This window comes from Antennarius striatus, chromosome 20 (genome assembly GCF_040054535.1).
Source record: "Antennarius striatus isolate MH-2024 chromosome 20, ASM4005453v1, whole genome shotgun sequence".
Classification (NCBI taxonomy): domain Eukaryota; kingdom Metazoa; phylum Chordata; class Actinopteri; order Lophiiformes; family Antennariidae; genus Antennarius; species Antennarius striatus.
In genome coordinates, this window is record NC_090795.1 from 16304582 (window position 1) to 16330612 (window position 26031).

At 40.3% G+C, this 26031-nt stretch overlaps 1 protein-coding gene across 1 annotated transcript in view; it reads left to right on the plus strand.

Annotated features, from left to right (window-relative positions):
- Positions 1-2987: 2987 nt before the first annotated feature.
- Positions 2988-26031, plus strand: part of si:dkey-225n22.4 (collagen alpha-1(XXI) chain) — a 52011-nt gene continuing 28967 nt past the window's right edge. Inside the window, exons 1-19 of the mRNA XM_068304598.1 lie at positions 2988-2992; positions 9544-9596; positions 9680-9777; positions 10477-10613; positions 10782-10901; positions 11831-11947; positions 12183-12369; positions 12765-12930; positions 13029-13248; positions 15631-15804; positions 16858-16935; positions 17077-17088; positions 17138-17317; positions 17452-17505; positions 17601-17654; positions 18454-18507; positions 18587-18640; positions 19815-19868; positions 19985-20038. Of these exons, the coding sequence (XP_068160699.1) occupies positions 9571-9596; positions 9680-9777; positions 10477-10613; positions 10782-10901; positions 11831-11947; positions 12183-12369; positions 12765-12930; positions 13029-13248; positions 15631-15804; positions 16858-16935; positions 17077-17088; positions 17138-17317; positions 17452-17505; positions 17601-17654; positions 18454-18507; positions 18587-18640; positions 19815-19868; positions 19985-20038 (1839 nt within the window). The 5' untranslated portion in view covers positions 2988-2992; positions 9544-9570. The remainder of the gene's footprint in view (positions 2993-9543; positions 9597-9679; positions 9778-10476; positions 10614-10781; positions 10902-11830; positions 11948-12182; positions 12370-12764; positions 12931-13028; positions 13249-15630; positions 15805-16857; positions 16936-17076; positions 17089-17137; positions 17318-17451; positions 17506-17600; positions 17655-18453; positions 18508-18586; positions 18641-19814; positions 19869-19984; positions 20039-26031) is intronic.

Below are 26031 nucleotides of genomic sequence, written 5' to 3' on the forward strand. Positions count from 1 at the left end.
CCGCTCCAAAAGGGGGCAACAGCAGTTCAGAGTTCAGCCGTCCTGTCGGAAAAGAGCTGAGCTGCTGCATTTCTGTCAGTCTGCTCCCGACAAACTCATCACACACGTGTGTTTTCTCTTCATACACACTGCTTTATGGTTGAAACACTCACATAAGTCCAGAAGGAGACTTTCTACCGATGAGGTTTCCATTCATCTGCTGACAACCTGAGTTCTCAGCTGTTCTGTGATGTAATGAGCGCTTTCACATTCCATGTTGGATTATTTTGGTTGGATTATTAACAGGATTTTTTTTTTTTTTTTTTCAAAAAGCAGCTATATACTTTGATATTCTTCACCTGGAAACAATTGCTACGGAGGCTGTGGTTTAGAAAGAATTGTCTTTCGACTTTGACATCATCAAAAAAGTGACTTAAATAAATAGCCAGATAAACTTGATTCAGAAGCTACATCAATGTTTGTTGTCAGTCCTTTGATTAGATCAACAGATTTGTTTTCCAAACCTTTTTTCCTAACACATCACATGTGACCTAATCAATGAAACAATGGCTGACCTGAACTTGTGTGTGTCTTAGGAGTCGTTGAACAAGGTTACACTAATTATGTGATTGTGTCATTGTTGGGGGGTCGTCAGGAACAAGATAACAAAGTTTAATCATAACACTGGACCAGTCTGGCTCTCGGCTTGAAGCAAATATGTTTTTTTGGCTCTCTGTGTATTTGACTTTAACATCCCTGACCTACAGCAAAATATCATCTATTCTTAAAGTCACAGTAAAGCAAGCAAAACAATTTGATAGACATTTTTTAGATGTAAATGAATGCATTTCTATTTGAAAATGTGTGCATTTCTTCAGTCAGTCTGAATTACTGTCAGTCAGTAGTAGTTAGATTTTTACACACACCATCACAGAGGACCAACTTGTGCAACAGATGCCATTTCATCTCTCCCCCCGGCCTGCTTCAACCTGTAATTAAATTAAACTTCTGCACAGTGCAGTAAAAACATATTCCAGTTTACAATAAATCTACAGAGCAAGTTTTCCATGAATCCCATACTTCAAAATAAAAGCATTGCAAACGGTGTGCTAACAGTCTGCTTATACTGCATAAGCCTGGGACTCTGACAGGCTCACTCTGGGTTGTTTAGTGTTTGGATATGTGATATAAGAATCTTTGAAGGGCGACAATTCTATAGAAGGACAGCTCTAACCAAGTAACTAATTGAACTTTTGTCATTCATATTTTAAAAACAACAACACAAAAAAAAACCCTTAAACCAAATTCTGTTAGATATAATTCATTAATGTGGATTATATCTCACTATATCTATATAACTATATATCTATATCTACAATTCAACAAGATTTGATAGGACTTCTTCTTCAGCTTGACGGCATCCCTTACTTCCGGTGTCCACCACCGGAGGTCCGATACAACAACAGAGTCGATCATCAACCTCCGGCCTCGGGTGTCCTGGTGTCATGTGCACTTATGGACATCCCTGTGGTGGAACAAGGTGTTGGTTATGGACAACTGTGACTAGCACCGAAGTCCTATAACAGAACACCACTGGTGTTCAGATCAGGGACACCGTTCATCCCAGTCACCCCTTTCCAGGTCTCACTCTCATTGCCCACGTGAGCGTTGAAGTCCCTAAGGAGAACAATGGAGTCCCCAGTCAGAGCACTATTCAGTACCCCTCCCAGGGACTCCAGGAAGGCTGGGTGTTCCGTACTGCCATTTGGCCCGTAGGCCGAAACAACAGTGAGACACCTGTCCCCAACCCGAAGGCGCAGGGACGCGACCCTCTCATTCACCGGGGTGGACTCCAACATATAATGGCTGAGCTGTTTTGGGGCCACAAACAAACCCACACCAGCCCCCTGCCTCTGTCCTTGGGCAACACCAGAAAAGTGGAGAGTCCAGCCCCTCTGAAGGGTTTGGGTTCCAGAGCCCAAGCTGTGGGTGGACGTGAGCCCGACTATATTTAGTCGGTACCTCTCAACCTCCCTCACAAGCTCTGGCTCCTTTCCCCCCAGCAAGGTGGCATTCCACGTCCCTAGAGCTAGACTCTTCATCTGGGGATTGGGTCGTGGACCCCCATGCTGACGACTGCCACCCAATCCACACTGCACCCGTCCCATACGGTTTCCTCGGCGGGTGGTGAGTCCACCGGAGGTTGGGCCCACGTTGTCCTTTCGGGCTGAGCCCGGCCGTGCCCCATGGGCAGAGGCCCGGCCACCAGGTGGTCGCATACGGGCCCCAACCCCGGGCCTGGCTCCAGGGTGGGGCCCCGGTTGCACCATACCGGGCGACGTCACGGTCCTTGATTTTTTGCTCATCATAGGGGTAACTTTGACTTCACATGTGTTTTGAATAATTAATGTATTGACGTTTCTGTTAACATTTTACCATTGTAAGATTTTATTAGGATGTTATAGACCCTGTCTGTATTGCCAGAGTTAGTTCAAAACTTAAATTTTTTGTTTGTTTGTTTGTTTGCTTTAAACTTGATAGTAACGTCAGTGGTTTTAGGGAACGTTCTGTTTTTGCTTTTTGATACTGTCAGAATGCATTTATGTTTAAAAGATTCGAGCATGAAAATACAGATCGACTTGTCATGTGCAAACAATACAAGAACAGAATGACTTCCAAACTCCATCTGAGGAGATGCACATTGTTTAGCCTGTCGAATATTATGTGTGTGTGTGTGTGTGTGTATGTGTGTGTGTGTGTGTGTGTGTGTGTGTGTGTGTGTGTGTGTGTAGGTGTGTGTGTGTGTGTGTGTGTATAGGACAAATCCACATTACAGCCAGTGTCTCTGCAGCATCACATGGTGTGGTGAAGCTACCCACAGTTTACACAGGCAGCCGCGACACTCCCACCACTCCCTCTGCCAGCCGGGGGCAGGACTGTCACACAGCTCAGACTTCACTCTCTCCACTTTCTCCTGAGTGGCATTCATCATCAGAGCCACGGCTGGACGAAGGTAGGCCCCCGAATCTCCTCTTATCACTGAGCTGCTACTGATGGAGACGTCAACTGATGCGTGTGTTTAGGCCGGTGGGATCATTGTGTCTTATACTAATATCAACGTGAAATAATCATCTATTTTCTTCAAAGACTGCATGTATATCTGTCACTGTGGGTGTCTGAGTGTTTAATCTCTTATATGAGGTTCAGGAATTGTTTCTCAGGTTTTAATAATTCTTTTCAAACTTGATCACACCACTGCACCAGTATAGTTTGGTCACCGGACAGCGTTCTTTGGGTCAATGAAAATCTAAATATACAGAATGTCTGCGTACAGCTCTGTGATTATGGGTCAGCAAAAGTCTCCTAGAACAGCGTTCAGCCTCCTGGCATGTAGAAGTTGTGCTGCTAGTTTGAACGCAGCCTGAAATAACTTGGTTCTCCCTCCTGGTTTCTGTATGTACAGCTAGTGTAGGGAAATGTTTGAATTAACATGATGCGAAATAATTTTAAGAATTATCTGTATTCACTATAGACAGTGACTCAAGCTATTAAATAAACATTATGATCGGGTATTGCTGGATTAATGACACTGATCCACAGAGATCTGATGGAGAGATAATAAATTACACGACACTTGTACATTGTGATTATTGTCTCTGATGTCTGCTACCTTCTAGATTTATGAATACCCCAACATTATAATATCCACTGTCAACTCAGGCACTTTTGTAATCTGTCTTTATATTGAGCACGAATTCATCTTGAATTAAAAATATTTCTGATGTGCATTATGGACTTGGATTTTTACAGTATTTATGCTAATAGTAGTCCCTCATCAGCTCATCCATGCTTTGCCTGTCTTAGTGATTTATTCCCTGATAGTCAGTGTTAGTTACTGATATTAATTTCAGTTGTAGTTTATCTGTCCTTACTGTTGCTTTTTGGCCTGAATCTTTTCAATACTTTTTCATCTTTGTGTCATTCGTTCAACCTTTAAACCTTCTTCTGTCCAATGTTCGCTGCTCGACGTCTTCACCTGGTCGTCGTCCACAGGGTGTGACACTGAAGGCTTGATGATCAGTCTGTCCATGTACTACGAAGCAAAAACAATGAAGATGTTTCTGTTTTAACCTGGTGGGACACAATATTAGTAGGAGGTATTGAGATCGAAATAAGTCCATTAAATAGTTTTGTGCATTGGGAGTTTTCGGTATTCTTTTTTGTAGAAAAGAATAGTTAGGTGATATTTGTTGCATTTTCTTCATATCTTCATTAATGCAACTGATTGATAGAGGCAGCTTATATTTTGCAGAAGGGGAGTGAACCAGCCATTTGCTGACGAACAGAGTCTGCAGCAGAAGTCCAAGGCTAACAAAGAATGTTCATATCTCACTCTCTTAGAGGTTTTGTTCAACCAGCTTCATAGTGTAAGTACTAATTGTTTTTATGACAGTGTAATGACGGTAAAGCATGGCTAGAAAGTTGTAAAAACACATTCAAAACTCAGAAGGTGATCAAATTAATTTACATAGACAGGTGTAAACACGCAAAACATTGGTCTAATTTCCGCACCAGTTATTGTCAGTCACCTCTGGATTCTAAAACCAACCAGAGCTGCAGAACAACTCCATCGTCATCCGTAACAAGGAAGGCTCTGTGATGATGGAGGCAGTGGAGACGGTTGATGTGGTTGGAGCGCCGCGCTTCTGATTTGCCCGGCGTAGAGTGAGGTTTGAAGGAATTCAGCTTCACTCCCTCCTATCCACACTGAGAGTCTGTAATGACTAATGTGCCTCAAAATGAAAGAGTGAAGGGGAAGGATGATGTTTTATGGTTTTAAGGATCAAGATAGACACTTTTAAAAACAGTGACATGATTGGAATGTTCTTCTTCGGTATGTTGCTAATATTTAAAAAACAAAACAAAACCGTAATCTAGTTAAAACTGTGATTTATAAATTACAATTATGACAATAACGGAGGCACTAATTAATACGTCCTTATTACTCCACACAGACCTGATGATTCTGTCTGAAGCAACTTTTCTTTTTTCTCATGGAGCAAAAGTTCTAATTAAAAATAGTCAGAAGAACTCAGAAGGACCTGAACCTCTATTTTATTGTGATGTCCTGTAATAATTTCTGGTAAATTTTAGGGAATAGTATTTAGATTAGTGACATTTAAATAACCGCAAATGACCATTATAGATTTAAATTTAATCAAATAACGACTTACGAACAATTCTGTTCATGTGTTGAGGATTACTTGTGTGCCTCTGCCATTCAAACAGTGGCTGTTATCTTTACTGAGGGACCTGTATGTTTACTCTCCTGCCCTCAGTTTTCTGAGACCCCCCCCCCCCCCCGTCAATCAGCTCATTCCTGTCACCTGTGTTGCTGCAGCCACCTGCATCCCATCTCACACAGTCTACACTGGTGATAATGGCAGGTGTCCGAGGAGAACTGGAGGTCCATTAGAGCAAACGAAAAAATAATATTAAATTTGACGCAAATATCTGAGTAACTGGATTGTTTTAAACTATAAAACATGATAAAATAATTAATAAAATGCATTAACCAAGCTATAGGTGTCAGCTTCACTTGTAAAGCATCAAAAAATTGGTGTGGTCTCTGTGATGGTGCCTTTTAGGTGACCTTAGGAACATTTCTGTTGTGTTTTTGAGTTGGCAGTGACCAATGTCATGCTGGGCTGATCTTCTGTGGAATAAATGATGACTGGTACGTCATCACTGGTTCGTTTTACTCTGGCCCACTCCAAATCTTTTCCCTATGATATTTTTGTCATCTATAAAAGCTGGCATTATCTTTTCAAAACATCTTAGTGTTAAATCTTTTTAATACTCCAGACTCCATGGTATCCTATAGCAGCTGTGTTCATGATTGAAGGTCACGTATTATGCTTTTTTTAATTCATGTCATTCAGCTGCCAGATGTCCAACGACACTGATCTGTGGTCCTCAATATCTTTGATTGAATATTGATAAATCCTCTTCCACTCTCAAAAGCTCTGTTTGAAGGGGCGTAGCTCTCAGCTCCCTATCTCCGCCCCTCCTCTCTCTGAGCCGACCAATCAACACTGCCATCCCCCGCGTGTTCACGTGTGTTTGTTTGCTCGTGCCACTTGAACGCGCCTTCATTGCAGACTGAACGATCACCATTGTCTGGAACTTTTTTTTTAACTTTCAGTAACTTCGCTGCTACGTATTTCACTCTAATTCTTCTCGTGTTTTCCACTCTTGTTTTTCATTATATAACGGTTGATCTTTCGGCGCTAAGCGTGGACCAGCTTCCTCATGTTCCTCAGTCTTAGCTGAACATAGACTCGTGGCTCATTGTGTAAATATGATCACACCGGCCACTGAGGTAGTCACATCCCGCTTCAAAGCAGTGATGTATTGTGATTGTTAAAGCTGTTTTTTTCCAAAAATCGTCATGGACAATGACAGATCGTGGATAATATGGGAGCTAAGCTAATGCAAACAACTGAAACATGGGATTTTACCAAAGTTTTTCTCTTGTAGTCTCATGCACCTGTGTGTGTGTGTGTGTGTGTGTGTGTGTGTGTGTGTGTGTGTGTGTGTGTCTCCGATCACTTGGAAGAGCTAAAGCTGCTTTCATTCACCAAAAAACAGACAATTGTTCTGAATTAGTAATTAATGTGTAACTGGTTATGTGTTCGCTGTGATGCTGGGGATAGCCTCGGGCGGACACACACACACACACACACACACACACACACACACACACACACACACACACACACACACACACACACACACACACACACACACACACACACACACACACACAGACATGACTGAAGTGGACGTAACCAGTTAGCCAAATGCTAACTGAGTTCAACAGCTTGTGAGGAAGTTTCAGCGTGTAGCTCTGAGCTAGGACGTTACCACATAATGCTACCGTAGCCTGAACGAACTCACCCCTCGGAAATGGCCCCGTCCTTGGGCATGTCAACCAATCAATATCATCAATCCGTCTGCCCAATCAGAGAGCAGATTTGTGATGTAACAAATACCACAACAAACAAATAACAAATCTGATCGTTTTGATTCGGTGACTTCCTAAAACTCCAAATATCTATTGATGCAGGAAGTGTTTGTTTACCAGATTCTAGGAGTTGGTCGGGTTAGGGAGGACCACTGTGTAAATGTAGAGACCTGAAAAAATTGTATTTTCATAATAGGACCCCTGTAACAAAGAGATTTGAAATGACTGTAGTGCAATTAGCAGGAAACAGACCACATATTTTAGCAAATACTACCCTTGTCTTTTACTAAGAATAGTCGTTGGTTTTGGATCCATTTGAAGCACAAACTTCTTGCAGTCAATGCAGAAGCCATAGTCAGAGATCAGACTCACTGCTCGAGGTGTTAGATCACACTAAAACAGGGGCCAGAAGAACCCACCAGATCCATTTAAGTCAGAGTTGTAAGAACCAGTGTTTGATACGATCAAATGAAAGCAGGTCAAACAGAACCGGAATAGGCTTACAGGAGGTGTCAGAGCAGATTGAGTCAACATGGGGTCCATGGACACTCACGCCCTCAGCCGGCTGGGATAGACTCCAGGCTCCCCATGACCCGTGACAGTGGATAAACTGGTGACAGATAAATGGATGCATGGATAGAATATTAACATAAAGATATAAAAATAATAATGTTATATGTATATATGAACCCTGACCTTTTCTGGGCTGAGAGTTCAGTACTGTATGCAAGACAAACCCTCTTCTTCCTCTTTGCTGAGACAGATTGGAGTGTGCAGCTACAATGTGGAGCTAGGTGCAGTTTTTACTCTGAACAACAAAGGAAAACATAACACAAAAGCAAAGAAATCCTTTTCACATTGAGTGGTGAGAAGAATTCTTTGTTATGACAGAGATAGAAAAGCGTGTCTCATTTGAGAGATGACTGTGGCAAAAGTGGTACAATGTAGAGACGCACTTCAGTAGGTATCACAAAAGCTTCCATGCTAACTACCCACTTGGCAGCGCACTATGAGCAGAAAAAGTTAACTTACCAAAAGAAATGGAGGCCTTCTTTAGACCAGCAGAAAGTTTGATAAAGGAAAAGATGGGAAGTCTCCAACTGAGTAATGATTATAACCGAAAACACTGTGTTCAAAGACAGAAATAACAGTTCAGTGTCATCTCCCTCTCTCCAAAGTCCATGTAGAACAAGAACAATTGGCAATAGTTACACTGGTACAACAGAAAAAGAACAGAATAGAAAATGTACATACTTTACATACATTTTAAGATGATTAAATCAGCGCAGGTGGTTTAGTTGGAAAACTTGTTCTCAGCTATGCCTCCGCTTTTGGACTTTTTTGAGCTGCTGAAATGTCCTCCTGACCAAAAGCGGCTTGGGAAAGAGTTGGAGAACACGCTTTGTGATTTCGATCAATTTCGGACACGTGTGTCATTCATTTCAAATCCTTTCATGCGAGTGGAAATGACAAGTGTTGCTGAGCAACTGAGCGAAACCGTCCCGCATCCAGCTGATCTTGGATGCTGGACAGGTGTAGAGTGAAATCCTGATGTTGACTTCCACCTCAAACCCCACAATGCACCAAACATTGCCTTGTCTTTTGTGCATCAGCCTCCTCTGACATGACTGTCAACAACAGACACAGAACATACCTTACTGATTAACATTTACAAGAGTGTGATTGAAGATGTGACAGTCAGTGATTTGCATGAAGCCTTTCATATTACTTAATATTCTGAAGTAGGTTTCAGTCTCAAAACAATTGGTGGTCCCTGTGTTAGAGACTTTTTACTTGTAAAGTTATGGTGCTGTAGCTGTTCTCTGGTTCACTGATCGTCCTTAACTCTGCTGAAGCCACTCTTCCATGTTTATATTTCTGTTTTCCCATCTTACCATAGTGTTCACATTGTTATTTTCTCTGACCCAGCCTTGTGGTTGGCAGAACCATGTTAGTGCTGTGAAATGAATACGAGAGAACTCCACAGAAAATGTCAAGACCGAGCAGTGGAACGCACAACACAGCAATGCTCCAAATAGTATTTAATGGGAGGAGAGAAGAGTTCAGACAGCTACGACTGAATGCTAATAAAAGAGTCAATAATACAACTGGATGACTCACAGTAATGGCCACAGCTAACCCATGATAACATCTCTGTATCTGTAATCTGTAATCTAATCACAGCAGATTAACGTCACCTGATTTGTTGACCCTGGAGACCTGAGAGCATTTTGAATTAAGTGTTTATGATTAGTTTGATTCATCTCACTGTGTCTGCGGCTGCCTCTTGGGTCAGTCCTTTCATTGGTATGCAGATGATCTACAGGTTTATGTTCTTGTAAAGCCATATGGAAATGCTGTTTACCTGCATTAGTGATCTAAAGCAGTGGCTGATGTGAAATAACTCATTTAAACAAAACTAAATGCATAATGTCTGACACTTCTACAAATAATGTTTGAGCTCTCACGCTTTGTTGCTCTGACTCTGACTTGAAATCCATCTCAATCTCTACAAAAAGTTTTAATTTTGTTGTCAGAATGAGTTTTTTCCTGCTTCAGCTTTCATGGAGTGTAAAGCCCTTCCTCACAGGTGAGACTTTAAGGAATGCTGTTCAGGTTTTTAATATCTCAAGACCACATTATTGCAATGTTCTTTATGTTGCTCTGAATCAGTTCAACCTTCTTGGAAACCATGTTGCTGTGGTCGGTGTGGAGCGTAATGGTGCTGCTGGTGCTGCTGGAGGCTGCAGAGGAGGAGGATGTCCGGGCAGGTTAGAGATGACACCACAGCCCCCGTCATGTGAAGACAAGCAAGCAGCTACACTAAAAATGTTGTTGAATGTAGTACTGCAGCATACAGTGGGATCTGGGATACTGCATCACCATAAAACATGTTACATCGGATTAATTTAGATTAATTTAGATTAGGTGAAAATTATTAATCATAAAATGTGAAATTCACATTACAAAAATAAGGGCATAAAAACATACATAGATGGAAATAAAGACATACTGTATGTCACACACAGACAAATTTGAATTAAAGAGGGAAATATTAAATGCTAAATATAAAATACACACACAGACAGAATATCAAAATAGAGAGTTGGATGGCTGAGTTAGACAGTGGAGTGTTTTATCACATGGAAGCAGTATAATAACAGCGTGTGCAGTTATCATATGAATCTGAATTTTTATTTATTGTACAGTCTCAATGCTGTCAGTCAGAATCATTTGCTGAACCAGTTCATTTGACTCCTATAAAGGAGCTGGACCTCAGTCTGTTTAGTCCAGAGCCGGTCTAGATGGTAGCAGCATTACATTAAACCCTTACAGCTGCAAGCTGTGGGAAATATTTACTACATTTCAGTTTGTGTTTTTAACCCCCTCCACTTTGATGTGTGTGTGTGTGTGTGTGTGTGTGTGTGTGTGTGTGTGTGTGTGTGTGTGTGTGTGTGTGTGTGTTGTAGGCTGCAGCACAGCTGTAAATGATCTTGTGTACATCGTTGATGGCTCGTGGAGCGTTGGCTCCTCTGACTTTGACAAGGCCAAGCAGTGGCTCATCAACATCACCAGCCAATTTGACATCAGTGCTCACTACACACAGGTAAACATGTTGCGTAACCATCTAAGTGTAGTCAGTCTGATTTCTGTTATCTGATTATTTTGTTCTGTCAGTGCAAATGTATTATCCCGTTTACATTAAAAATGGTATTACTCTATTTTTCAAGGTAAATCTATATAGCTGCGTGAGCTTAGCGTGTGTCTGTCCTAGGTGGGTGTGGTCCAGTATAGCGACACCCCTCGTCTGGAGATTCCTCTGGGGAAGCACCAGGGTGGGGCGGACCTCATCCAGGCCATACAGAGTGTGGACTACCTGGGAGGCAACACACAGGCAGGGCAGCATGTCTTTACCTTTTAATATCACATTAGTGTGTGTTTACAATGAATTATTATGGACTTACATGAAATTTCAATGCCTTTCAGATGCTGAAAATTCAGTGCATGCACAGTTTCATATTGATGTATATATTTATTTTAGTTTTGTTCATTATTTGTTCCCTGATAATTAAAACTTGGAATGCAAGCTACTAGTGAAGCGTGCTACCTAGTAACTCAGTGTTCTAGCAACTAAATAAATATGTCAGCTACAAAATTAATATACAAGCTTATAATTAAATGTGTTAGCTACCAGCTAAAATATGTTGGGGACTTAAAACAAGCGATATGCATAAAATAAATATGCTTAAGTTAGGAAAAAGGCTTTAAAAACGTCCATTTTAAAAATGAATATAAAAAAACCTTTTTATGCAAAAAATAATTTGGAATTTTTTTGAAATAACTTACAAGGTTTTATTTTATGCTTTATTTTAGATGATTTTTTATGCAATTATTTTATCATAACTCTTCATGCTTTGTGCCTCTATGCATGACCTGGGATAAAGGTCATGCATAGATAAAGGTCATTCCTTTAAAGGTGTAAAGGAATAAATAAATAACATTAAAAGAATAAAACATAAAACAAAATAAAATAAGTGGTGAGGCAACATTTGTTCAGCGCTGCAGCCTTTGCAGAAACTAATCCACACAGCGGTTGACCACAAGCAGCTCAGATGTCAGTAAAAATAGAGGCTTTCTATGTTTGGTTGTTTGTTTTGAGTCACACACCCAGAAAAAGAGGAATGCAACCTTTGAACTACAATGTTTTTACTAACGTATCGACAGCGTAAGGTTAATTTACAGAGCACTGGGTTATCGTTCCGTTTCAAACAGCCTCTCAGCATCATTTCCATTCTCTCCGTCTGCTTTGCCATTGTTTTTCAGACCGGCAGGGCCATTAAGTTTGCTGTGAACCATGTGTTCTCTTCCTCTCAAAGAGCCAACCGGGTCAAGAACCGCATCGCTGTTGTGGTCACCGATGGCAAATCTCAAGATGATGTGGTAAATATCAGATTGCTCATTCAAACACTCGAGTGGAACGAGTTTGGTTGACCCTGAATCCAGGTGGGAGTGTCAAGAGGCTTTAGATGTATCACAGAATGACACTGACAATGGACGTTTATGAGACAGACGTTCTAATATTGTGTTTTTATTATTCTGTATACATCCTCAACTAAGTATGAAGCCTTTCAACCAAAGAAGGTTCATCTTCACCTCAGATGACTTGTTTGTTCAGGTGGATGCCAGCATGGAGGCACGGGCTCAAGGAATCACAGTATTCGCCGTTGGAGTTGGCAGCGAGATCACCACCTCCGAGCTGGTATCCATCGCCAACAGGCCGTCGTCCACCTACGTCCTGTATGCAGAAGATTACACCACCATCGACCGCATCCGGGATTCCATGGAGCAGAAGTTATGTGAAGGTCAGGACGTCGGGATTATCAGATTATTTCTCCATCCCCTTGTGATGAAGAGTAGGGGAAGAGTTTTTTGAGGGCATCATCCTGGCATGCATTATGGGAAAAGCAGTTTACCTGCAAAGACTTTTTTTTTTTGTTTGATCAAAAGTTCAAAATCCCCCATTTCACCATATAATAACCAATAATGAATCGATATTTAAATTGAAAACTTAATTATTAATCAAATCTTTCAATAAGTGGCAACAAATTTGGTTTCAACTGAAGCTGCTTTTGAGGCAAGTTGTCAAAAAATAAACCCCCCCAAAAGCTTAATAAGATATTTGTGACAATCATGATACTGTGTTTTTGTACATTTAGATGTTAGATATCTGAATAAACGATGAGCCATTTCTTTCTAGAATCCGTGTGTCCGACTCGAATCCCAGTGGCGTCTCGTGATGAGAAAGGTTTCGAGCTGATGCTGGGCCTGAACATTCAGAAAAAAGGCAAGAAGATCACGGGTTCTCTGGTGTCTGAGGCAGCGTACGCTCTGACTGCCTCCACCCACATCGCTGAGAAAACCAGGTGAATCTCCTGCGTCAGATTCTAATTTATATTTCATTATATTACAAATATATTCAATCTCAGTATTTCTTACATATAATTTTTCACCCCCAAACTAGGGAGATTTTCCCGGAGGGCCTCCCTCCTTCATACGTGTTTGTAGCTACCCTGAGACTAAAGGGGACTGCCAGCAAGCTGACCTTTGACCTTTGGAGGGTGCTATCTAAGGAGAGAGAAGTTCAGGTTGCCGTGACACTGAGCGGGAAAGACAACAGTGTGACTTTCACCACAACCAGCACAACAGAGACGGAGCAGAACGCCATCTTCAAAGGCTTCCAGGTTGGCATTTATTAATGAATTATTTTAAATTGATTAAATTGATTTTAAATTAAATTAAATTAAAATTAAGTAAGCCTTACTGTCCAGATCAGAAATGTGTGCGTCTACAGGGAATTTCTCAGATGGCTGCTCTCAGCTTTGACACATATGTGACAAAACAGGTAGTTTTTTATTTGTTTATTGATATCTGATGATCTGATTTTTCCAATAATCACAGCATCAGTGGCTGTAAAGATTCATTACTGTCGACAAATTAGTTCATTAACTCTGTGAAAAAGAATAAAACAGAACAAACTCACAGTGACTACTACAAATACATTTTATTAAAATAACATTAAAGAAGAATGATGTCAAATATAGAAGGAAAGGTACGGATAAATCAATAGTTAATTCGGATATAAACAGACAAATAAGTTGTGAAATAATGCAAATTACATTAAGAATTGAGTTTTTATCCAGCTTATTATCTTGAAAAAAGGTTTTTCATTTATATTTTTTCAACTGTAACAATCTGTTTAGATTATTTGTTAATGTGATTCCAACAGGTTTATTTATTTTCATGTAACAATGTTGTTTTCACCATTTTTATTAGAATCGTAACATTTATATGTTTGAAATTTACTGATTTACTTTTGTTACCAACTGAATAAAAGTCAAACTCAAGGGATGGCTCACCCACAAATGAATATTCAGTCATTACATACTTAATCCATACATATGGGAATTTAGATGTTTTAGTCTTCAAAACACAACTGAAGATGGAAAATTAAAAAAACACGAAAAACAAACCAAAAAAAAAAAAAACAGCTTTAGTTTTTTAAATCAACATCAAGTTGATTTAAAAAAACAAAGAACAAACAAGCAAACATATGTTTTAACATTCTATGTCAAAAGTGACATCTTCTCTGCAGCCTTTGAGCCAGAATGGTTGTCTTTGAACCCATCTCTGATTGGTGCGGCAGCCTCAACTTGTAATTTCTACTCACACAAAACCCAGACGTTAGATCTGTCAGACCTGACCTTTGTGTAGCAGACAGACACTGGGATGTTCAGAGGTTGATGGATCAGCTAGCAGTGCATGCACATACAGTAGGTTCACTATCTTCCTCACATGGGTGTCAAGCTAATACCTTTAGCTTAGAGTTTAAAACACAACTTGTTTAAAACAAAAGTGGCTCGCGCCCGGAGTTTACCTCGTCTCATACCCTCAGCTTGGATAGACTCCAGCTCCCTGCGGTGAAGCAGTTGTGAAAATGAATGAATGAATGAATGAATGAATGAATGAATGAATGAATGAATGAATGAATGAATGAATGAATGAATGAATGATTGTTTAAAACATTTTTTTTCCTGTGCAGCTGTAAAGAAATTTTCCATCGGCATGATGGTGAGCAGATTGTGATGGTAATTTTCTTTTATGGGTGAACTGTTCTCTAAAGGAGTGTAGCTGTTTTATCAGTTTTACTTTACACACAGTTGTCAATGCAACATGATCTATAGAGCACAGGACTAACACATCTCTCTGAATACCATTGTTGTGATCCTGTGCTGTGCTGCTGTTATTTCCTGCTTTAAAGAACTTCTCCTGCTGGTTACTCTGAGTGAACTTGACTGGCCTGAGGTGCAGAAAACCACACCAGTGGTTGTTTTAACATCACTGCCTGTTGAGTTTGATACACAGCTAACTGCTGAAGATGTAATGTGATGGAAGAATGCAAAAAATAAAAGTGTCCTTCTACTAAATCACAACCACTTTCCCCAGTGGAAAATAGTGTATGTGCAGCTCTTGGAGTTCATGCCTGTGTTTCCAAAGCAACATAAGGTTATAATACATTCACTTGGGTTATGCTAGCTTGTGTTTTATTAAAGCAAACCCATCACGCTCCATCCTAATATGCCCACAGACTTTAAAACATAGCATTTAGGATCACTTTGGTTATATTTAGTGTGTGTTTGATTTGATTTGGTTTGTGGGACAAGGTAGAGCCTGTGATCTGTCATTTGGAAAGGATGTCTGTAGCTCAGTCCAGTGAACAATAGCTGCTCTGTCTCTGCCTCTCCCTCCTTTTGCCTGGAGCTTTTCAGGAGAAGATTGTGATGGAAAAAGGAAGGAGCTTTTGCTTCTAATACCTTGCTGCTCATACACTTTTGTAAAGTATTTAGGGAACACACATTCTTGGCCTTCCTGACAAAATGAAATCAGATGAAACAACACAAGGCCTCTAACAAGAATGGAAGGACGAGTGAAATAAGATTTGACAAGTTAATTAATGTTTTTGAAGCTTAAACAAAAACATGTTTCATAAACTGACAGTAAACACAGCTTTGTATTTGAACACACCTTGCCCACCTTCTAAACTGTATATTTCCACCTCCTCTCAGACTCTGTATGATGGAAAGTGGCATCAGCTCAAACTCCTGGTGAGGCCACAGCAGGTCACCAGTTTCCTCGATGATCAGGAGATCCACCAAGAGATGCTGGGCCCAGTGGATCCCATTTACATCAATGGGGAGACACAGCTGGCTAAGAAGCAGGGATCCAATGTCACTGTGCCTGTGAGTAATCCAATTACCAGAGATGTTGAGTCGAACAAGAATGTGAATCAACTTATTTTGACAGACAGGAGATTTGGACTGTGTTTTAATAGCAGCAGCCACAAATGAATATTTTCGGACTGAAGCAAAAAAGTTAGCGGACAGTCCATTCTCATGACCTTCAGAAGTTTCTGGTTCAGATTAATGATCTTTGTTCCATATTGGGCCTAGTCTATGATGGACTTGTGGCTTGTTCAGGGTGGACCCCTGATAGATTTTGGTTTATTCATGCCATGTAATCCTTAGCATGAAACACATCCCTCCGTAAAGTTACCCAAAATCAACTAGACAACACTCTAATCTCTCAAGAAGTTTCTCCGGTGACTTTATGCAGTTTGTGACAGTCATTCTTTCTCTAAATAAATTTATAATGGAGCTTTCCTCTATGGGGGCTGGCAGGAGAACTGCTGCTGCAGCTTTTCTAGTTTTGTCTCCTTGATGAACACCGTGAGTGGGTAGGGAATCATTAAAAACACGTCCGTGATCTGAATCATCACTGAAATCCAATGGATTGTTTCATGGATTTTACTGTACAGCTAGAAAATGATCAATGACAACTCTTCTGTTTTTGAGAAGTAAAGTAAAAGATATATGGAAGAGAAAGTGGTGTTGGATTGGCCACAACCTCAGAAAACCTGCCACTACCATCTCTCTCTCACACACACACACACACACACACACACACACACACACACCTACACAGTAGGTGTGTGTGTAGGTGAACTAGCACCCCCCCGCTGTCAGCTCACACTCCAGATGTTCTGACCCACTGGCACCTTCCCGGTCCCCAGTTAAAGACTTAGTGGACTGAGCTACTGCCGCACCCCAAAACACTAATCAGATAAGTTAGAACTGAATATGAAGTGGATGATGTTACAATAGTTATGGTAGAAGTGACTTTTCCTTTTATTTGAAAAAGTTTCCATTGGCTCTTTAAACTTTTGTTTTTTATTACTCATGTAGTTGTTGAATTATTAAATTACTGCATTTTCATTTCCACGTCTTTGCATTCAGGTGGAGATTCAGAAGCTGCGTCTTTACTGCGACCCCCACCAGAGTGAGAGGGAAACAGCTTGTGAGATCTACTCTGTGGTAAGGGTTTGGGCTCAGGCCCTCTGCTCCTTCAGTGTGTGTACAGATACCACATATGTTCTACTTCTGCACGTGGCTGCATGTATGAATAAATATTGATCATAACCTTTTGTTTTTCTTGTCTCTTTCTTTCTTACGCAGGACGATGAGAGGGTAGGTGCAGTTTAGGTCCTGTTTTATCCCATTTTATTCCGTGCAAAAGTATATTATAAAACCAGGAGACCTGTTTAGTCTCTTGTATAATGAGACGGAGTGGAGCATTCTGTATTGTGACATCAGTGTTTGTCAGTGTCCACTGAATCGAACAGCTGCTGTGGAGCCAGAAGAAGACTGTGACTGTGCCATCGGACCACCAGGGCCGCGTGGTCTACCAGGACGCATGGTAACACAACCAAGGAAACATGAATTAGAATACATTTTCATCTTAGCCAATATGTTTGACAAGGACTCCCCAGGATTTCCCTGGTGTGTCAGGAAAACCTGCTTCTGTATGTTACGGTTATTTTTTATCTGCAGGGTTTTCGAGGGGAGAAAGGGAGGGAAGGACCTCCAGGGCCTGACGGTAAGCCTGTAAGTGATCATCAGCTTCCTCATTCTGTCTCCACCAGTTTTTCGGGTAGGGGTCTGGACATGATGTACTCAACATGTGTGGTTTATGTTCCCAGGGTAAACAGGGGGAGCCTGGAGAATCTGGGCCACTTGGATTACCAGGGATGAAGGTAAACAAATGACAGACTTCTGTCGAAGTGTCACAATGTAGAACATGTCTGATGTAGCTTTAAACCAGAACATCAAATTAGAGGATATAAGTAAGTGTGGAAGTCTGCTGTGGAACTTCATTGTTCTTTTTTTCTCATTTGTAATATCTTTGTATTTATTTATAGTAAACTTCACATTTACATCTGTTTTAAATAACATCTGTAAATAGAAATATAATCATAATGAAATCTGTGTATTGACATCGAAACATCTGTCCTCCACAGCAAAACATGAAAAATTTGAAGTGGTCGAAAACTAGCCCCACTACACACATTAACACCATGCATTAAAGGAGTTTATCCACATAGTGTGTCCAGATTTTATTTTCTATGCTGATGATATTCACTTTATTTATGTTCTGTTGAAACCAGGGGATTTTTCAAAGTAGCAGCATTCATGAAGTTTCCTCAGAAGATGTGTATCTCAAGGTTACTTACATTGAGACAACATAAGTGAAATAAAATGTGCTCAAATTTGAATTGTTGATTTGATTAGTGGTTAAACTTAGGAATTTATTCCTGTCATGGTGTTTGACAACATGGCATCAGAATGTGTCAGTTGGTAAGAAGATCTATAAGTTCTGATTGAAGTTCGTTAACTATACATGAACTTTCAGAGTTTTATCAGGAAAACACAAAAACGTTTGAGACTTTTTGACTTGCCAGACGCCTGTTATAAATCATGTAAAGATCTTTTATAATGTTTGAGTGTTGGGATTATAATAGACTACATGTTTTCCATCCTGTCTCGGCTGAACAGGGGGATATCGGCCCAGCAGGACAAATGGGGAAACAAGGTGTAAAGGGTGACATGGTGAGTTGTTGAAGGATTTCCACCATGGTTGTGGTTCTTGTCATCTTCTCCCTGTACTGATTCCCTCTTTATGTCCCAGGGAGAGAGAGGGGAACCAGGGTTCGCTGGGCCACCAGGACTGCCAGGACCAAAGGTAAGGCTACATAGTCTTAGAGGCATTCTTTCGGGTTTTTTTTTTTTTTAAACAATCATCACCTGTTGAAAAGAGTTAGGGCACTGCATGTGGGGTGGTCCTCGGCTCTCGCCTGCAGTCAGCTGAGATAGTCAGCAGACCCGTGACCTGCTAGGCAAAAAACCAGCTCGTCGTACAGTCGTCTGGTCTTCAAGGAAATGGATGGATGCATTTTCTGTAACTTTTAGAAATACTTCATGTGTAGTTTGTGAAAATAGAATAAAATGATCTGTTTCCAGTGGCATAGTGGCTTGGATTCATACTGATAAGATGTCTTGTATGATAAGGCTTATATGGTATCACATCATGCTTTTTGAATTAACTGGATTTTAATATCAGGATAACAGGATAATAACAGGATAACAATATCTTTGAGGAAAATGAGGTATAATTTAGTGTGTGTCTTACATGAGGCAATTTGGTTCTTCAGTCATGCCACAGCGGACAGAAAAAAAAAAAGGTTTGATTTGAACATGGTTTATCATAGTATCGGGATGGCGAACAAATTTAGGATGAGTAAAAAACAGACAACAAACAAACAGATGAATTTAAAGGGGTCCTATAATGAAAAACACATTTTTCAGGTCTCCACATAGACATAGTGGTCCTCCCTAACCCTACCAACTCCTAGAGTTTTTGAAAAAAAACGCTTCCTGTACTGACGTAAAATGGAAAATTGTGCTAGACTCCATCAAAACGATTCATTTCAATTCAGCACCCGTCTTCACGTAACAGCGGGAGTGATTGACAGAGTGATTGACAGTGATTGACAGAGTGAGTGAGCCTGTCTGCCAGAATGCCTATTGTTTGTGACAATTGTTGGGAGACGCAGATTTAGTTATTTCCTGCCCGTAATCATCTGTTGTCTCCTCCGTTGATTTTTTCCCCCCTTTACAAACATTGTTTTTCTCCACACGTTCTCCGCAATGTTTGCCGGTGGTTTCAGTTCGATCTGCTGATCTCATGTTTCCACAGTGGAGTCACAAAGTCACATTTACATGACTGAGAAAGTAGCTCTATGATCAATGTTCAATTGTAGATATCGATTATTCAGTTTGGGACATGACATTTCAAATACAGTGTAGTTGGACATCTGGCAGCTGAATGACATGAATGAAAACATTATAATATGCAGGGTCTCTGTGGCGAGAGAGGACAACCAGGACCCCCAGGAGAAGCTGGCGCGATGGTAAGACAGTCATGAACCTCCATCCTGCATTGAATCAGCTCGATTGACTGACAGCACAATATCTAAGAAGTTAGTTATGAAAATCTGATTCTAAATGTTTTTAATTCTCCTGCCAGGGTGAACCAGGACTACCAGGGACCGGTGGACTGGCTGGACCACTGGGACAAAAGGTGAGTTGATACTGGGACATCAGGTGGGAGACACGTATGCTACATGTCCCAAATATGTGGACATCCATTAGGGCAAATGTCTGTGCTACCTTTATGACATTGCCACCTATATCCATCAAAGTAAGAGACAGCGCATTTGCCTAATTCATTGGATTTTTTGGGAACATAGAGGAATAAAGATGCTGTCTTGCTGCAGTCCTACCTTGTGAATTCAAGTTTTTCTCCTTTTCATATCTCAGATAAGCTTGTTGTCTATAATCGCTCCCTATAATCACATAAATGTTAGTTTTGCTCAGAAAACATCAGTTTTTTTTTTACATATTGGTATGCACATCCCCAAAATTGATTGAAACCTTTAATCAATTCCAACTTTGAGTTCTATCCTAGATGAAACAGCATCTATTTCCTGGGAAGAATGTTTACCCTGAACATGTATCCATGTTCAGGGTGTATTCCATATCATATCCACAATGACTCAGAATAAACTAACACCGCTGCTAAATTCAAGGAGCTTGTTTGACAAAATGGTGCAGAATTCCACGTTTACATCCCACCATAGCATACCACAGGGAATGAGGGGCTTCTAACACTCAACACAAAGAGATAAGGTGCCCTCAAAGATGCCTCAAGATTTAAATACATCCATATGAAGTAAACCATAAATCAGAAAACAGTCCTCTGGCAGCTTGATGACATTAATGGCAGTAATCACATACCTGCCATATACGGGAAGTTCCCTTACGGAAGCTGACACTAAACACACACATCTTCAATCAAGTGAGCACAACTACCAGTTCTATTTTGAGTCTCCTCTGAACTCTTTTGGGTGTTTTTCCCAGTTTGACTCTGCCATCCTGCTCCTGTTATTATAGTAACCCCTTTCCCCCAGAATCAGGACGTTTTCTTCACCAGGAGGAGGGTGGTAGCACACAGTTGGTGTCCATGTGTGGGTGCCTGGGGGGTGATGGTGGAGGGTATGTTATATATGTGTTCAGGGATAGTAACTGGGTCACTGCTGAGTTGCTTTTAACTCCAACCAACTTCGTACCAAATACAAACCAGTGTGTTCCCTGTGAGGTTTCCGTGTCCACCAGATTAACCAGTCCTATTTCACCAAATCTAACATTAAATGAATTGGTTTCATTTAAATTTCTGTTTGCTAAATACTTCCCATTGTAGCTAATCTCTACCCATATCTGTTAACTCTTTGTTGCTGGGCAGGTGGCACACCAAGAACAGAGCAAAGTGGATGGTGAAAAACCAAAACAAATTGCTGAAAGATCATAAAACATGTTGTAGAACTAAGTCATTATCCTTTGTGGTCTCGTTGCATGACTCATTTAATCCATTTAATCTACTGTATAATTTGTTACCATACCCATTGGAGCATTGGGGAATTAATATATTCCTTCACATTAAATCAGAATGAGTTTGTGTAAGTACATCCATTGACCAATACATGTTTCGGATCAGTTGTTATATCTTGTTCTGAATCTCCACTATTTCCAGATCACTGCTGCTAGCCGCCTCTTTTGTTTGAGTAATTAATGTAATAAACAGCCAAACTAGACGTGTCGTGATAGCGGCTACACTGCCAGATGTGTAACCTACTGGAACGCTCTGTTTGAGTCGCATCACAAACACCAACAAACAGAATCCGTGAGAACATGTCAGGGAACATTGAACCCCCTAATAATTAACAGGAACCAGGACGGAACACAGAAACATGTGGAGTCTGGAGGAGCCCGGGTTAAAAGGGCAGAGGTTCAACAAGGGCTTGAGAGTATTCTCCTCAGTTTGATCTGATTCACAACGTGTTTCATGAGATCTGATGTTTACTCCCGTAGGCCTTACTAAAGCAAGCTATTTAAAGTCTTTTGGCTACACTTTAAAGTTGTTTAAGCCTGACCAGGACACACTACTGTATAAATACACAGCAGGTGAGCCTAACGGTTCACAGGTTCAACAAAGTTTTAACTCTACTTGGGTACAAGAGTTTAATTTAGCAAAATGATTACCATTTTTTTAAAGTACATTGTCAATGATTTGGAGGTTGATTGTAGAGAAAGAGAAAATCACCATGGGTGGCCTGATCGGAAATAAACACCAGATTATTGTGGAAAACTTCCACACTCCATCTGTCAGTTTGATCTTGTCTGCATGCTGAGCTGAGTCTGGTTTTGAATAGATGTCTCTGATCTATTGAAGGTCATTCCCTTGGTGATTAGATGCAACCAATGATCTCCTCTACTTGTGCTTAGAGGGGGTCAGAGAAGTTTTTTCTGATGATATCATGAACATAAAGACTAGTGGGTATATATGCATATCTAAAATGACATTTTGTCATTTCCCCAAAAATGTGAGGGACTGAATGTCCTCATTCTACATATGACACATAATGGTGTAAATGAATAGTGAATAACACTATATTTTAATATCAAATACTAATGAGTAAAAAAAAACAAATCCACATGAGGATGATGATGATGATGATGATGATGATGATGATGATGATGATGGTGATGATGAGCTCGTGGAGCTGTTTTAATGCTGTTCTCGGTCAATCGGGAGCAGTAAATAAGTAAGAATGTGGAAGAGGACATAAAATAGACTCCATCAATATTCAAACCTCATTTATACACCCCATCAACAAAAACCTATTTAAGCCTTTGCATCGGTGAACATGGAGAGTGGATTCCATCTACTGCAGCAATTTCTCAAACCTTTCTTAGGGGCGTATTCCTTGTTTCACACAAACATTTGCTCTTTGTGTGGCATTACCACCCGTACAACGGCCAGAGAGAAACTACATCGTAGTAAAGATATAAAAAAGAAGTCCAGATGTGATCCATGCAGAACCAAATTAGCTCCAAGTGAGATCACTGCTGGAGGAAACGTTTCCCGTCTACTGTAAGACTTTTCTGTCCACCCGTCCTTGACAGCTACATTGGACGTTAATGAGGCCTCTCCTGCACAATGCCTACGGCCGCCGCTACGCTCTTTAATCCCACTCCTCAAGCACACAATTTCTTTAAGCAACATGTAAACCAACTTTCAAACAATTTTGAAATTCATGTTTCACACTCCAGTGAAGCAAGTTAAAAAGCACCACTTTGTGGTAGATGAAGGCCTCTTATTATCAGACTCCACACCCCAAATTACATATCGGCAGAGGCAGCTGTGTGAGGTTTCATGTCAAACAGCAATAAAGAGAACGTCTATCACAGCCTGTTTCCTCCCTTTTAAATACAAATAGGTTAAATGCAACCTGTCAAAAGATATTTACGAAGCTGCTTATCTTCATACTGGATAAGTTCCATCATGTGCTTATGTGACATGATTGAACAATAAGAGCAGTGTGTTATTAAATATTGAGATGCCATAAATAAAGACACTAAGGTAATCAAACGTCTGACAATAGAGACTTATCAATGAATGGGGAATCACTAGTTTAGGGTTTATTTTTAGCGCCATTGCTTGTAATTAAGCAACAAGTTGACTGCATATGGAAGTTACAGCTTCTCCATCCGGCAGACTGTCAGACTTCTGACCACGAGTGCAGATGTACAGATCTCCGACGAGGTCACATGGTTTGGGAAAAAACTGCTGATGTGGAAAACAGATTAATGACCTGAGTCCTGACTTCAGTCACAATTCAGAGAAATATAACAGAAAACAGGTTTACTCTGTTTTATTAACCCTTGAAAGCCTGAACCATGAAATAATTGCTAAAAAGATCTATTTTTTAGAAAATATGAGTCTATTTCATTTATATCAAATTAATTGTAACAAAATAAAATGACAAATATACAATAATTATTTTTAAAAAAATCTTGCTCTTCTGCAATGCGTGTATATAATGTGGTGCACTTAGGCAGCTGTGTGATAGTAGTGGAAACACAAAGAGACTTGTGTCCCTGCTGGAAAATAGCCCGTTTTATACCTGATAGAGGTGATGCAACATCTAGTAGTGTGTTGTGTATGTCTGTATGTAGTGTCTGTAGCTGTGGTGTCATAAATGATGGTCGTTTCAGTCGGTTTTGTTGTGACATGCGGGGTTCTTCTGTGCGAGTGAGAATAAAAGGAGTGGGGCTGACGCTGGTTTTTGTCCCATTTGAGAGAAGTCCTGAACGCTACATAGGTGGCAGTGGTGGGAACAGCTCATAGTATTATGGGTTGTATTTATTCACGTTGGACTAAGGAGAACATCACTGAAGGCCTAGGTGTGAAATGCACGGCCTGTCACTGATATGAGCTCTAATTTATTTTAATTCTCAATCTAGAATTTTTCAACATGCAAAACACAGATGCATGTATGTGAGTGTGTACATCGATTGTTTTCAGGGGAAAAATCTAATGATGTAGAAGTGAGAAAATTTAAAAAAAAAATTTGTGAAAGACCAAGTGAATCAAATATGACTCATTTGCTTTAAAGCGTTAAAAAATAAAAAAGAATCTGGACATTTCAACCATTGTTGTAAAAGTAGGGCATTCCTTTAAAATTGTAATTTGGTATAATTTTACATAAAACTAACACATACGTAGCATACTGTGATCCTTCTGACAGTTGTGTAACTTGGTCATGCTTGAAGTCAGACGGAGTTTATGTATTTGAGTCTAAGCAGTGAAATCTGCACATCCTGCTCCAGTCACACAGTTACTGATTCCATGTCAAGCGTGAACCTTGTCTCCTGTTCAGAGCAGGTTCTCCACACAACATCTGACAAGATCCCACACGCAAATATTGATAAAATCCTCTCACTGAGAATTTTTTCACCCACCTTCCTGCTAGTTTTTGTCAGTGGAGAAAATAAAGAGGTCTTTTTCTTTCACAACAGAAGCCGGTTTTCCACAAAATGAAATGTGACTAGAATGATGAATTATGTAACAGACTGGTACATTTTTTAATAGACCTATTAATCATGCTGGTGATTATGGAGGTCATTAGGCGCTTTTTTTATTCACGTAAGTGGGGAAAATGAGGCACATCCCCTGTCACACGTTGACCCCCCTCCCCTTAACACATAAACACAGGATATGCAATTTAGAATGGTTACAGACAAGCTTCTTGTGATTCTAATGCTATTTGACTTAATCACCCAAGTCTGTTTGCTAAAACGTTTGCTCAACTACTTTTGTCCAGAGGCCAACAGATTTTGTGGAGTTTCAGAAGTGAAGTAAAGGAGGGAGGAACTGCGTCAAAAAGTTGACAATTTATTGCAAATGGTTAGATTTGGTGTTTGGGTGGTGAAACATCTCTATGACCTATTTTCTGGAGTTAATGATTGAGTTTCTGGGGTGATTGTGTGTGTGTGTGCACAGTATGTAAATCCTCTGACACTAGGTAGGCCATCCACATTTTCACGTTTCACATCATTTTCAAAGCTTTATGGCTCTGTGGTGGTTTTGGGATTGAGACGATCAGAATTATCCCTTTGAAACTACAGAATCAGTAAATTCTAACGAGCACTCTTTTCCATCCCATGCACTGTATTTTAGGATTGCAGCTTATAGTGCGTCAATGCTCCACCAGAATTCATTTACAACCCATGTTCTCAGATTTTAATCACACTCTCTTCATTTTAAACAGTGTGAAATGGGGTGAGGCGGATCGCTCTACGGGCCAGTGTTCGCTGGGTGTCTGTTCCCTTGTCTGTTTGTTTTGTTCTAGACATCCAGAAATTGATGTCATCATGTCATTTATTGGGCCATGGTGGGCATCTGGGCTGTGTAATTATGAGGTCTGCTGCTCTTATGGGTTCATGTGCATAGTGTGGTTAGACACTTCAAAAGAAAACAGATGTAGCAGGGAGCTAATTCAGTTATTTCCACCCAACCAGCATTCAGAGCGCTACTCTTAGAATATATGTTGGTGGAGGTTTGTACCTCTGAGGCTGAAGAAGATTTGGATAAAAAGAAAGTGCTTCAAACTCTCTACAGAGCATTAAAACAGGGCTCTAATTAGAACATAACTAACCTGAGGCTAATAGACA